Source organism: Xenopus laevis, chromosome 2L (assembly GCF_017654675.1).
Source record: "Xenopus laevis strain J_2021 chromosome 2L, Xenopus_laevis_v10.1, whole genome shotgun sequence".
In the NCBI taxonomy this organism is placed as follows: domain Eukaryota; kingdom Metazoa; phylum Chordata; class Amphibia; order Anura; family Pipidae; genus Xenopus; species Xenopus laevis.
Window position 1 is genome coordinate 81,301,631 of NC_054373.1, and position 13,886 is coordinate 81,315,516.

Genomic DNA, 13,886 nt, shown 5'->3' on the forward strand with positions numbered 1-13,886 from the left:
ATAGAAGGTAAGTGATTAGGGTCACTGGGGGCTAAATGGCACCCCACAATGGCTCATGTTTTAAAGGCATTTTGGCTTTATTTTTCTATACCCCTTATTTTTTTAAGAACATTTTGGTGTGCTATATGCTCAGGTGTGACACAAGCAAAGCAAATGTCCTGATTATAACTATGAAACACTTATTGCCTCCTCCCACTAAAATTTTGACATTGGTTGACTTTACTGAACATGAATTTCTAGACACCAAAATAGCAAAAAATCTTACTGTTAGCAGCTATTGAAAAACAAAATCAAAAAATGTCAATGCAAACTTTCCATTTACTGAGCGGTTTTATTGCCTTTTTAAGAAAAAGTCTTGTAAAATATAAATACAAAGGCAGGTGGTTTACTTACAAAGTTTAAACACAGATCTCAAAACATTGCACACACATCTTAGGATTTTTTTTTTGTGTATATATACAATTTAACCCAACCATAATTCTTTATGTTACAATCTGAATATTTTACAAGTTACAAGGGAAAAAATAGTTCAAAGCATTTTTCATTTTTAAATTAGAGCATAATATGTCTGAATGTATGTATATATTTATATATGTATAGCGATGCAGCCGCCTGGACTTGTGCGATATATAAACAGAAATCATACACACACATACACACAGCGCATCTAACTGAAGTGTGAAAAGTAAGATTTTAAATACAAAAATTCAAAACACATTTCAGTGGATTTATATATATATATATATATATATATATATATATATATATATATATATATATATATATATATATATATATATATATATATATATATATATATATATATATATATATATTTATATTTCCATCTATATTACAAAAGAAATCTGGATTACATCCAATATTAATTACCCAAGGCAGGTAATTCTGTAAACATAAAAATGTTGCGAAGTGCCTCTCCTTGATCCACATGACTTTGAATTCAGTACAAATTATAAAGTAGCTCCCGTGCATTCAGTGCTTTGAAAATGTCAATGTATTAAAATAATAACAATAATAATAAAATAAAGTGTTACAGGTTAAAACAAAATGGTATTCCCCAAAGCAAATGTGCACCGAATTATTAGGCTATTCAGGTCTCTACAAATTGATTTAGGGTTTCTGAAAGAAGAAAAAAAATGTCCCATTAATGGATATATCACTTGTCTTTACAATGAAACACCTATCATAGTGTTTTTCTCATTATGAAACATATTCACAAATAAATGGATAAGTATTATAGTACACGTCATGGGGGGGGGGTCTGGCTGTTTAACAGCTGCTGTAATTAGTTTCATTTTCAGGGTCTACCCATTCGATTGAAGACCCCAATAAAGTCTGCAGTTCATTTGTGAATTCCACAAGTTCCACCATTTCCTTGCTGTCTGGACTGAACCCTTCTAGGCCTTCAGGAGAAGAAAAGAGTTGACTTAATGACACTTGTTTGTAGAATTCTGCCTCAGTAATACTGACTATCTCAAGGTGAGGATTCTCAGCAGTAAATGCCTGTGATGACATCTTCAGTCTTTTTGTCACCTCTGAAAGCAGCATCCAGTTCCTGGGCCTGTGTGAAGAAAAGGGAGAGACATTACAATCACAGCACAAGGACCAGTGTATGGTTAGCTACATAAATTTGGCATAGACATGCAAAAACCTGGAGAGAGTTGACAGTAAGAGAAATGGGCAACCATGCCACAGGTTACAGCATACTATAATGGGAATACTAAGATAATTCTGTAAGCAGCAGAAGCATACCCTTTATCGCATATAATATATACATATTTCATGTAATAAATATGTGATAATCATATTTACCCCACGGCTGTATTTAAAGATATAAACAATTACTCCCTCCTTCTGGATCCCTGGAGTTGTAACTCAACAGCTGCTGGCTGAATACATTAGCACTATGTATTGCATAAATACAGCACAATGCAAAATCAAATTATGGAGAGGTATACCGCCAGGACTAAATGAATTGTGTGGTAAGCAAAAAAGTCCCCTTGGTACATATACATATATGTAAGATAACCATGTCTGAATATTTGCTCTTAAGACAATGAATAGTGCAGTCATTTCATCTAAAATCTGGGTGTTCTAATGAACAATGTCAATGTAGCTATTCCTGTTGGCTGGCACTCCTATTAGACAGTAAGCGGAGGGGTAGAGGCCTGACATTTCATAAATGTGTACTCCTTAATCCTATGGCAGTCTCGCTCATGTTGCCATAGTGATATCCAGGCTATAGTATTGTCAAGGCCTTCAATTCTAATAATGGTGTTCAAGCTCCTATTAGATTGAGCTTGGAAACAAAGGCCTGGCTGTGTTTTCAATTGGAAATGCTACATATATATAAATGAAGGGGTTTTTTGGGGGGAAAAAATGATGGCATATTCCTAGTGCTTTTATAGTCATAAACACAATGAAGATATAAAACAGATGTATTCTACAGAATATGGCTCCCAAAGAAAGATGATCTCTCGAGAGAAACATTTTCTAGAAACCTGGAAAGGAGCCATATACACTGGTCATTTCTAATAAAAAACAAACAAAAACATATTGATTAAAAAGACTGCTTTATATCAAGCTTTTATGGTTTAAAAAAAGAAACTACCATGGACAGTAGTTCAACCTGAATGCACCACTCCCCCTCATTTTATTAAACTCCCAGGAAAACGTGGGGAGAGAAAACAAGGGGTAGAAACCAAAAGGTTCTCCAACGGCTTAACCTTTAAATAGCCTGAAATTAACAAGAACAACAGTTGGTAAAGGATAAACATGCGGGCGGCCTGAATGCGGAGACAGAAAAGGACAATGCTTTTCAGCTGGCCCATTGTACTGATCATTGCATGCACACAGAGTCTATTCAAGTCTATTTAGTTAAAGCTCCTTTTGCACTGACTGCATTAAACAAGAAGCTGATTGAGGAAACCATTATTCTGCTGATTGTTAGGCTTGTAGCACAAATCAATTTTGTCCTGTATATTTTACACAGGTAACAGAATGCTTTTGTAATATCTGACTTTAAATTGTGAGAAAGAAAAAGCTTAATGGTATTTCTTTCATCCTGCAAGGATTAAGCAAATACTAAAGGGTAACTACACTTCCCAAATTATTTTTACTACTTTTTAGCTACATCATCTCCACTTCCACTCTAGTACCTACTAAACTGCAGAGCTATGCACCGGTGTTGGAGGTGTCCTTTTTTGGCCACGATACCATTGCCATGTATGAATGGGGATCGTCTACCAGGAAAACAGAAGGGATTCCAGTGAACATTTGCCTGCCAGTGGACATTTGACTCCAACATTCAACCTGGGAATGAAAGCAACTCTGCAGTATGGGATGTTCTTGCTATTTTTCTTGCCAGATTAAATCTAAAAACAGGCAATTGCTCCTTGCCTGAAGTTCATTCTGACTTATGTAGAATTGTGATATTAAATTAAACAGGCAACTTACCCCTGTGAAAGGGACACCTGAATGTTATAGCAAGGCAAAAGAGGGCTGTCTGAGAACTCAAATTCAAAGGCATCCATATAACCATCGTCTTCCTCATCTGGCCCAGGAGGATTTGCCAAAATGTCAAATCCACTCTCTTCTTTTACGTCTGTGGAAAGAAAAATAAGTTTTGTTCAGCCTTGAACTTGCCAACAAATAACTTAATAATGAGTTTATTAGGAGGCCTTAACGCAATACAGACACATTCCTATAAAAAATCATAGGAATGTGTCAGTATCAAATAGTTTCTGCACCCAGAATACTTTTCCTGAAAGCCCGCCTCAAAGTTGCCCCCAGCCCCGCGAACTTGCTTTGACACGACTTTCCGACACTTCTAAAAGACCTTCTGTGCAGTTTCAGCGACGCTGGGTTGGGGGGTCACTGAAACAGGAATTCAGCCTATGGAAGGATCGCTCCGCCCCCAGCCCAGCGGCACGGAAGCAAGGCAGACGATCCGTTAGTAGTATCAGCTGTGCAAAGGTTCGTGGGGCAGAGGGTGGCTTTGAGGGAAAATATTATGGGTGCAGCAACTGCTTGATACTGGAACAAGCCTATGATTTTTATAGGAATGTGTCAGTATCGCTTTAAGAAAGATATAACAATAAATGGTATGGTATTTCCATAACATCAACAGTATTTTGCAGGGCTTAAATAGTTAACCTATTCAGTGATACAGGCTGTGAAATCTACTGACGTGACTCACAAATGTTGTGTTTCCTGTTTTCTATTTAAACTATTTAGTGCCGTGTATTTACTGGCAACAAGTGTTAAGGTGACATCAAAGACTGCCACCACACAAAGGGCTAAAAGGAATTTTATTGCACTGACCACAGTAACAAGATATTTTAAAGAGGAAATTCACCTACAATGTTACTTTTCAAAATTGTTGGCACAGGTACACTGGACAACTTCATTTTGGTTTTTATTTTATAGCCTATGAATTATTGCCTTCTCCCCTTCATCTCGCCTAACTTGTAACTAATATCAGATTGGAAATCTGTATAATTACAATAATTTATTTAATAGAGGTATTTCTATTCTAACATCTAATATTCATCATTCAGTTTGTCATTCAACCCACTGCAGGGCAGCAAAGGCAGAGAATTAAGAAACCACATAGTTCCATTAAAAATGGAACAACTGAAAGTCACACCCAACCACATCACCCTGTGGCTTGCGAGCATAAGAGTTGCACAGCTATCCCAACATGACCCCATCCAGGTCAGCACCTTATTTAAAGGTTCATACTTAAAGATTCAAACTTAAAGGTGTGGCAGATGTACAACAAGTTTAATAGTACAGTCCCAATACGCCATATGCAATCATATATATGGATGTCACTGCTTTCATACCTTTATATTTGTTGTACCTGGATCTGTAGCACCTTTGTATACCTTGAAATGGAGTAATTTATTTTTTCTTTAGCTATATATTGCTGCATATATTACATATACACAGTATATATGAACAAAATCCCCAGTGACTGAAAGCCATTGCATATACAGTAGTTTTCACTTCACTAATTTTCATTTTCACTTATTAACTTTCATTTATTTATTTTCTATGTAACTCATTCCTCGCATTATGTATTTGACAGCAAAGAATGTAAAAAAAATCTTACCACAGACTGAGCTTCCATAAAAATCCCATGACAATCCAGGGTCATCCCAGCTGCGCCCTTGCAGGTCAGTTAAATACTCTATAGGAACAGAGATCACAAAGACATTGATCAGAACAAAAGCAAGCAGCTGGATGTCACATTTTTCGTCATTATAATTATGGAAGAGCTCTAGGCATCTCTCCTGCCTCAAAGTCCTGTCTAGGACATGCTCCTTCTGGGAAGAAATGCAGTAATTGGGCAACTCACTTTTGTATTTCAACAAAAACATTCGCATCCTTCTGTATTGAAAGGAAGCTGCAGTCAAGTCTTTCCGAATGAACCCTAGAAAGGGAGCTTGTGATCACAGAGAGCTATTCTTGCTAAAATGTTGGGTGAACCACTTGTCTCTTGATGTGCTCATGTGTTGAAGCCCACCTTACAATTAACTATAGACATTTCCTAATGGCTTATGCACACAGGCATTTTGTGAAGCTTTCAATGTGGAATGGGGGAGGGGGGTTACACTACTGCAGATCTCCCTGAAAAGACCTCATCGATCAACAATATTTTGTGCCACAAACCATTTTTCTGTAGCTTCCTAGTTTTTATTTACACTGCCATCCAGGTGCAAAATTCATATTCTAGCAACCACAAAGAAATCTAAATGGAAACTAGGGTTATTGCACCAGTCAGCATTTCAGATTCCAGGTTGAAGACAGACAGGCAGGAATGGTGCACAATAAAGAAACAAACAACAAAATACAGAGCAGTTCAAATATTTTTAATTTATTTAAATAAATAAAGCATGTCTGGGGATCTGCGGTAATACAACAATTTATACTTTAGGTTACCCATATACGTCTACATCTTCTAAAAAAAAAGTGTGTTCATATGATATAGCCCCATCCTAAACAAAGGAATGCAAAGGGACAAATAGCCAAAAAATAGTTATTTTGCTCTCTCTCTATAAATATAGCCCCATTGTTACTACTGATTGTGATGATTTATACTTGTAGATATGCTAATGTTTGTTTTGGGTCTAGATGGAAGATTCTTTCTGAAATAAGTAGCTTGACAATAAACAGCCAAAACATTTTACAGTCCAAAGCACTAAGCATTTGACAGCAGGGGCAGAAGAGACGTTACATGGCAGCCACAGAGCTATTAAACCTGCGGGTTAAATCAGGTTTCAGTCCAGTCGCTGGGATTTCTCATTATACGACAGCCAAGATCACATCCTTTCGCTGCCTAATTTAGCTGTCTTTAGCACGCTGGAAAAAAAATTGCAGTCACATCTGCACAGCGAGGATGCCAGCAACTGTCTCCCGCTGTCTTCTAATCGGAAAATGCCCTTGATAAAACTGAATGTGCATGTACTTTTAACTTAGAGGAAGCGCCACAAAAAAGCATTGATCCACTATCTGCTAAAGAAAATGCAGACGCTTCTCCACAGCCCTTCTCAGTGACTAGCCACAGCAGATTAATCCTTTACCATAAGATCTGAGGATATGAGTTCACTTTTAAAGCCACGTAAAAGGCAATAAATATGAATGTTCGTGCTGTGTGGTGGTTGAATTCATTACACATGTAAAGTCCATTCTGAAGCTGATGCGGAAACTCAAAAATGTATGGCATTTGTTTCTGTGTATCAATGATGGCTAAAGAACATATTTACATCAATATCTGGTTTTCCCCCAAACCGTTATCTGTGCTGATAAAGCAACAAGGATTCCACAGGGTGTCTGTTTAGAAGTGAATCAATTCCTTGTCATATTAAGAATGTCTGTAAAGCAGCAGTACCACCAACCAACATAGCTAAAGTCCACAAGCAGATTTCCTGTGTTTATTTTCAACTAGGTGACAAAAAAGAAGAAAAACTCACCTGTTAGAAAAGTTTCCATTGCTTCGCTGTGTGTCATTTTTGCAATTGTCCTGCCTGAGTAAGTTGCCAGTGTGGGGTCGGCTCCATAAGACAACAACAATCGCACAATTTCTAGGTGGTCATTCTCCACTGCATCATGGATTGGCCTATTAAATATATATTACATTAATATTTCACAAACTGGTACACATGTTAATGTAAAAGAGAGAAATCAAACGAAAGTTGTTGACGCTATTGACTTGACTAATCAAAACTTTCCTAAAACCCAGGGAAATGCAGGCCTGCCACTAAGATTATAACAAGAGTCAATTTTTATCATTTAAAGTGAATTTTTACAAAAAAAAAAAAAAAAAAACTAAACTTTTGATGAGGATTTCACAAATTTGCTTACTGAAGGATTTAGCATGTTTCACATTTTTATCATCCTGCTTAAAGGCCTGCCAAACCTAACAAGGTTTAAGGGACCAGCTGAGACGTAGATACTTTGGATTCCAAATATGCAATAAAGCTTTTATCTGCAATAGGGTTAGCGGTTTTGAAAGTAACAAACATGGTCATGGCCTACTAACCTGGTTCCATCTTGAGCACTGCAGTTGACATCTGCCCCATGTTCTAGAAGGTGTCTTACAATGCTCAGCCAGCCTCTTGCACAGGCCTCGTGTAAAGCACAGTAGCCTGCATTGTCTCTGTGGTTTACATCACATGACTTGCTTTCCAAGCAATACAAGACGACTTCCTGAAAAAGAAAACAAGGCATGACTCTAGCGTGAACAACAAATGTTTTTGTCTTGGCTAAAAATAATAGCTAGTAAATTGTAGATGTAGAAATTTGCCCACTGTAGCATTAGTTCTTGAAATCTGCCCTGCAATATGTATAAGACTCAATAAATATTTTATCTTCCTGTGATCTGATCTGAGCTTTTCTAGTAGACCTATTCTATTGTGAATCTTTCCAGACTAGTCGTATGTTCTTAACTTCAGTGGTCAGTATGGATGAAATGTAACCTACCCAACAGATTGTCTCCATCCAAGAACTAATATCTAACATCAATAGCATTAGAATATCCTGTGTTGAATCAGTCTGAACATTTCATTGAAACAGAAATGCAGCTTTCACCAGGATAACTGGAATAGACAGAGCTTTCTGAATATAAAAGAGACAGAGCTTTTACATGCGTGTTTGCAGATAGATTTGAATGGCTCATAGGGAGTTATGCAAAGTAGCTTATGGCCGAGAAGAAGAGGAGTTCTGAAACAGGATGATTTGCATGCAAGCAAACCAATATCCAAGCTGCATATCTCGTGGCCTGCCATTTCTGAGAAACTCAAAGATCCAGGAAACCTGCGCTAGCGATCTATAGAGGTTAAAAAGAATGCTCAGAGACGAGCCGCATGTTGATTCACTGCCTGCCGCTGTGGCTTGTTATTAATCAGCAGGAGGAGGGAGGGTTGATGAATAGCTCAAGAGCATTTATTCATTTTGATTCAAACCGAGCAGGGAGAGCACGCTAATCTGTGCTCTGGGCACACCTAACCTGAGAGTTGGTAGCTAGGATACAGCATGAAGCCTTTCGTTTAGTCAGGCTGTGCATGTTAGAACACACTGAGAAGCAGCAAGCAAATGAAATGCACGTCCCAGCCAAGGAAAGAGATATGCCTGGGTCACATGTCAGGATCAGTTGCGGCATCCTTATGGTACCAACAGGCAGATCAGCTTTCTGACAAGCGAGGGGATAAGTAGGGACATTAGAATGGCTTATTCTACCTTGATGCAGCAGCTACACAGAATAACGGGACAAGTCTAGTACAGAAAAACCATAGAGGGAAAAAAACCAAAATCAACTTTCTTGAGGTGAAAGAAAACTTCTTCACAACCATATTCTTATATGCCTTAAGGGTCAAGACTGCCCAAGACAGAGTATATTAGCACAGTTTTCATTTTCTTACAATAGCATTTTAAACTGTGTTGTGGGATGTGAATTAGCAGTTGCCATGAGCTAGGATAGGAATACTATCCTGTGGATGTAACTGTGTTTCGTGATCACCAAGAATCATTCAGTGAACATATTTGTCCAGATTTTGTAACTCTAACCTCATCCAATGTACTCTGCCTTATACAGATGGTTGTGGGAGTTATCATAGGGGGTAGATTAAAATGGATATCTATATAAGTCAAGAGTTAGATACTGTGTTAAAGTAGTAAGGGGATCAATAGAATGATAACAAGGCAAGCTTAATGGCCTTGCATGGGTGCGTGGCTGCAATTTATAGGTTAATGAAAAATGAAGTAGCATTTTATATAAATTATATACAAAGGGTTGTAAATCACAACAAGGTATGTAACCTTAAGTAAAATCAAAACAATATAGAAGCTAGCTTGCCTCGTATCCAAGACGTGCTGCTCTCTGCAGAAGTGTTTCCCCAGCGTTTTTGTTAACAATCAATCTGCGTGCTTCTGGTGGCATGGGTCGGCTTGGTGTAGTTTCCTGAACAGTATTCGGTAGAAGTAAGGGTAGTAACGGCGTTTGTATTGCAGGTGCCATTTGCTCTTGGGTTTTGACCGGAGAATCATCGGCACTGCCTTCTACATGTTTTTTGTGCCCCCTCAAGACAACCTGTCAACGAACAGGAGGAGAGAAAACTCTGTTTAGATCATTGTGTAGAAGGGTATATAAAAGAAAGAATGAAAATGGTAAGGAATCAACATCCAAATGTTCCTTGTACGTGCTTCTATAAGAGAAGTCACTGACAGTCACTGAGCTCCTGCAATATAAATTTAAAATTTAAACAAATTTCTTTATTGATTGATAGGACATCCTGCACAGCAGTTTTCCCTTATTTTCATGAAACCCAGAATTAAATCCTAAAACAGCTAACTTAGCTTGTTATATAAGTAAATTGTGTTACTTATATACCCCCTCCCTTTTTGAGCTCATTTTATTTGATCATATGTAGAAATGGTGCATGAATCTTAACTGCCAAATATATATATATATATATATATATATATATATATATATATATATATATATATATATATATATATATATATATATATATATATATATATATATAAATATTTTAGACAGACAATACTTGATTCCACAGACTGAAAGCAAACCATGTTACCTGCATTTCCAAAACCCCTTGGGTGAAATGCAGCTGCCCATCACATTATGCTATTGTGAGTTCTGGGTTCTGAAATACTCCAGCTTTCCATGGCGGTTGGTGAACTTTCAAGTACTACAATCCACCACTTCACAGTAGAACAAGGTGAGGAAGGGATTGCATTACACTGTGAGCCTAATGGGGCTAGGCGACTGATCCTTGCATCACAGACAAAAAAGGGGGGGTATATGCTCCCTTCAAAACACCAATATAAATGATAGAAGTTATATTGAGCTAAGTTTGCTGTCTCAGGATTCATTTTTGGGGTGCAAGAAAATAAGGGAAAACTGCTGTGCAGGATGTCTCATCTATAAATAAACATATTTGTTAAAATTTGAAATCGATATTACACCAACATAGCTCAGAATGGGGATGTGTAACCTTTGGCAATCCAGCTGGAGCACAATACTCTGCCTCCTGCCTCAAAATATATGATGGGAGTTGCAGATTCCCAACAGCTGGAGAACAGAAGTTTGTGTAAAGAAAAAGAAAGTATGCAAGGAGAACAATTGACAAAATGAATGCACTGGTTCGCAAACACACTCCACGCTAAAAAAATAAATGGCTTCTAGATGTTTATGAAGTAGTAGGAAATATTACAAATCTATAAAATGTCCTTTCACTTGCACTGCAACATAGTTAGAACAGAACCAGCTATTAATCGTTTGAGCGAAATTATGCTTGTCTTATAGATAAATGTGTTGCAGTCCATCCCAGTATGATTCTGCACTTATTGAACTTCCAACAATTAAACATTGGGGGGAAAAAGGCATTTGCTTTTAGATGTAGCAGAGTGCATATCCTTTGGGTTGCAGTATATATCTTATTAGCAATCAATTGAATATTGCAGTGTGTGTGTGTGTGTGTATAATGTTTCCCCCTACTTGTGCATTTATGAATGATACCCCAAATATACATCCCCTTATTTTGTTAATTCACACTACCAAATTTAAAAGAAAATAGAAAGAAGTCTACCTTCTCATCCGTGCTGTCATCCCCACTGACTGACAACCTTTTCCTCCTCCTCTCCTGCAGTGCCAGGTGCTTTGTCTTGCACTGGCGTTTTCCAGAGGGCTTCTCACAGTCTGTGTAATCCTCAAGCAATGACGTGACTTGGAGGCCCCCCTCTTCATCTGCATTCTGCACATTTGACTTGCGGACGTCTCTGATCTTTGGTTGTTTGGAAGCTAACCGAGGGGGTTTTGTGAAATGCGCCTGATTCTGTTGCTTGCTGCTTGGGCAGCCAGATGGAAATCCTTTCGGGTGTGGAGAAACAGAGGTGTCTGATCAGAAGAGCAGGGAATATGGAAAGGAGGATTGAAAAAAATAAAAACAAAAAGTTAAATGCTGCACAGATGGAAAACATGGATGAATATGTATTCTCACTGAATAATCCTTCCCAAGTCTGCTATTCCCATCACATTAATAATTAAACAGCAATTATCTCACTTGCAAAGCATAAATAAAAATATATCAGATCAGCCTAAGTTCCCTGCAGGCATTCGCTACCTTCTTCAGGGATGTCAGTTTTTATGCTCTCCAGGCCGCTTGTGCATTTACTTTCAGATTTCTTCTTGATTGACTGCTCTTCCTCCCATGATTTCAGTTTATTTTCAGTCTCTGAAACCCCTCTGATTTCACTTGAGTCCTTCCTGCATTGCTGGCCCAGCTCCCTGAGATGCTGCAGGTGTCGTTGCTTTTTAGGGTGGAGTCCTGTTAATTCTATACAGACTTTCAGATTGGTAACTTCATTAGAATTGGAGTCTGCAAGGACCTTTGAGGAACAGTCTACCAGATCCTTTCCACAGTAGTCATCTAGTAGAAAGGAAACAAAGTAATGAATGCCTGCGTGGTGTTATCGAAATCAAAAATATGCAAGTGCAACATGACGCAATCTCAAAACATTTACTTAAGATTTTGTAGCAAGATACATAAATGGCATGATAATAAACACAGCTATCAACCTTATTAAGCGTGACTTAAATTAAACTTAAACCTTTTCTTTTTTACACCCCCTGAAATGAGCTCCTGAAGGAAAAGAACATTGCTCTACACATTTCTTTATACCAAGAGTGCATATAACACTTGTTCTATTTTCAGTCTTATGCAAATGTGTGTACTTGAGAATAATTACAGCAACATATTTTACTTATTGTCCTACAAAAAGAAAAGTACAAAAGGTTTCTATATTAACGCTTTGAGTGCCTGCTAGCTTATGCCTAGTCTACTGGAAACAGTGAATCTACAGCGCTTGCACATAAACAGTTAAAACTTTGATTTAGGCGCCTTTAGCTGATAACATCATGGTTAACAAAAAATAATTTATTTTAATAGGACACCACAGAACATCATTAGTATTGCTCTGACTTACAGTCTGGTTGCCACAGCTGTGCCTGCCTCATGGCTGCGAAGGACATCGCAAAGATGATGAGGCTTAAAGTTTGCTGTACTACTAGGTATTATATTCACAAATTGCCTAAAAGCTGTCTTTATCAAACAAGTGGAATACAAACATTAAACCATTTCTCTTACCGATCCTTTTTCTTTTAGCCTGTGTGTCCTCTTGCAATGCCTCCTCTGTGGTTAAGCTGCGCAGGAACTCCTCTGGCTGAATTTCCTCTGGGTGTTTTCTTTTTACACCCAGACAATGCCCGTGACTGAAGTTATCTGTTGGGAGCACTGCTTCTTCATACAGATTCATTCTCTCAAAGTGACAGTCCCCTTTCAGGTACTCTCTGTCTCTCTCAGGATACTTTGCAATTTCATCCATATTAACAAGAGTGTTCTTTTCAGCCCCTGAAGAACAAGAGAATTAAGTGAAAAGCTGAAAAAGCTTCTCGCAGATTAAGCAGTCTATATCAGCAGTTGCCTGTTACAAAATTACTGTATATTACAATTAGACCAAGGCAGTCAGAAGAAATACGAGGACTGTGCATAATATGAATGCACAATGTCATGAAGGGGGCAGTAATCTGGACCTATAACGGCTCCAAATATTTCATTTCCTGCAGGCAGATATGGCAGAATAATGTAAATTGTAATATGGTGGTTAATGTGGTGGATGTATTCCAATTTACAGTGTACGATCCAAAAGACCACCATAAGAAGGGTACAAAGTAGCAACCTTTTCTGAATCACACTGTTACAACCACAACTCTCTCATTAAAGGAAAAACTTTACCCCCAGCTTAAGCAACACATTTACACGAAGCAGGATTTTACATGAGCTGTTTTATTCAACATATTTTTATAGAAACCTACATTGTTCGTGGGATATAGTTTTCCTTTAAATGTTTTGCGTATTAGTATGATATTAGGACTCAAACAGTGCTGGTCTTGTTAACAGAAATCTCTTTTAGCAAGAAATTTTAGGAGGCATCCAACATCTACAAATGAGCAACTTTGTCACTTGCCGAAGTTAGTTTGCCTTGAATCTTTGTATTTTGTTCATGTTTTAGTGTGTTTCTGGCTACCACAGATATGATGCCGACTGCCACTTGCTTAGATCATCTGGTCTCAGAACTATCATCCAGCATGGCACATGCATCCCATAATCTCTTTTGCTTATACCAAGGGAAGACTGCTCAGAAGCATCCCCATGGAAATGATTACAAGGTCTCCTGGGCAACAACAAAAAATATATAGATAGTCACAATGGACTGCCTTTCCAAAATGAAATAAAAGACAGTGTTACCAAATAAGGTAGATCACTGGAAAAGAA

At 37.8% G+C, this 13,886-nt stretch overlaps 1 protein-coding gene across 6 annotated transcripts in view; it reads right to left on the minus strand.

The window, feature by feature from the left end:
• Positions 1–311: 311 nt before the first annotated feature.
• The window catches only part of bcor.L (BCL6 corepressor L homeolog), a 108,893-nt gene continuing 95,318 nt past the window's right edge, over positions 312–13,886 (minus strand). For 5 of the 6 annotated variants that reach the window (XM_041582092.1, XM_041582094.1, XM_041582091.1 and 2 more), the window contains 9 exons: positions 12,699–12,962; positions 11,676–11,981; positions 11,142–11,449; positions 9,380–9,613; positions 7,568–7,734; positions 6,999–7,144; positions 5,138–5,215; positions 3,478–3,625; positions 312–1,582 (listed from right to left, as the gene is read on the minus strand). In XM_041582092.1, the coding sequence (XP_041438026.1) occupies positions 1,291–1,582; positions 3,478–3,625; positions 5,138–5,215; positions 6,999–7,144; positions 7,568–7,734; positions 9,380–9,613; positions 11,142–11,449; positions 11,676–11,981; positions 12,699–12,962 (1,943 nt within the window). In that variant the 3' untranslated portion in view covers positions 312–1,290. The remainder of the gene's footprint in view (positions 1,583–3,477; positions 3,626–5,137; positions 5,216–6,998; positions 7,145–7,567; positions 7,735–9,379; positions 9,614–11,141; positions 11,450–11,675; positions 11,982–12,698; positions 12,963–13,886) is intronic. The other variant, XM_041582093.1, reaches the window with a different exon arrangement.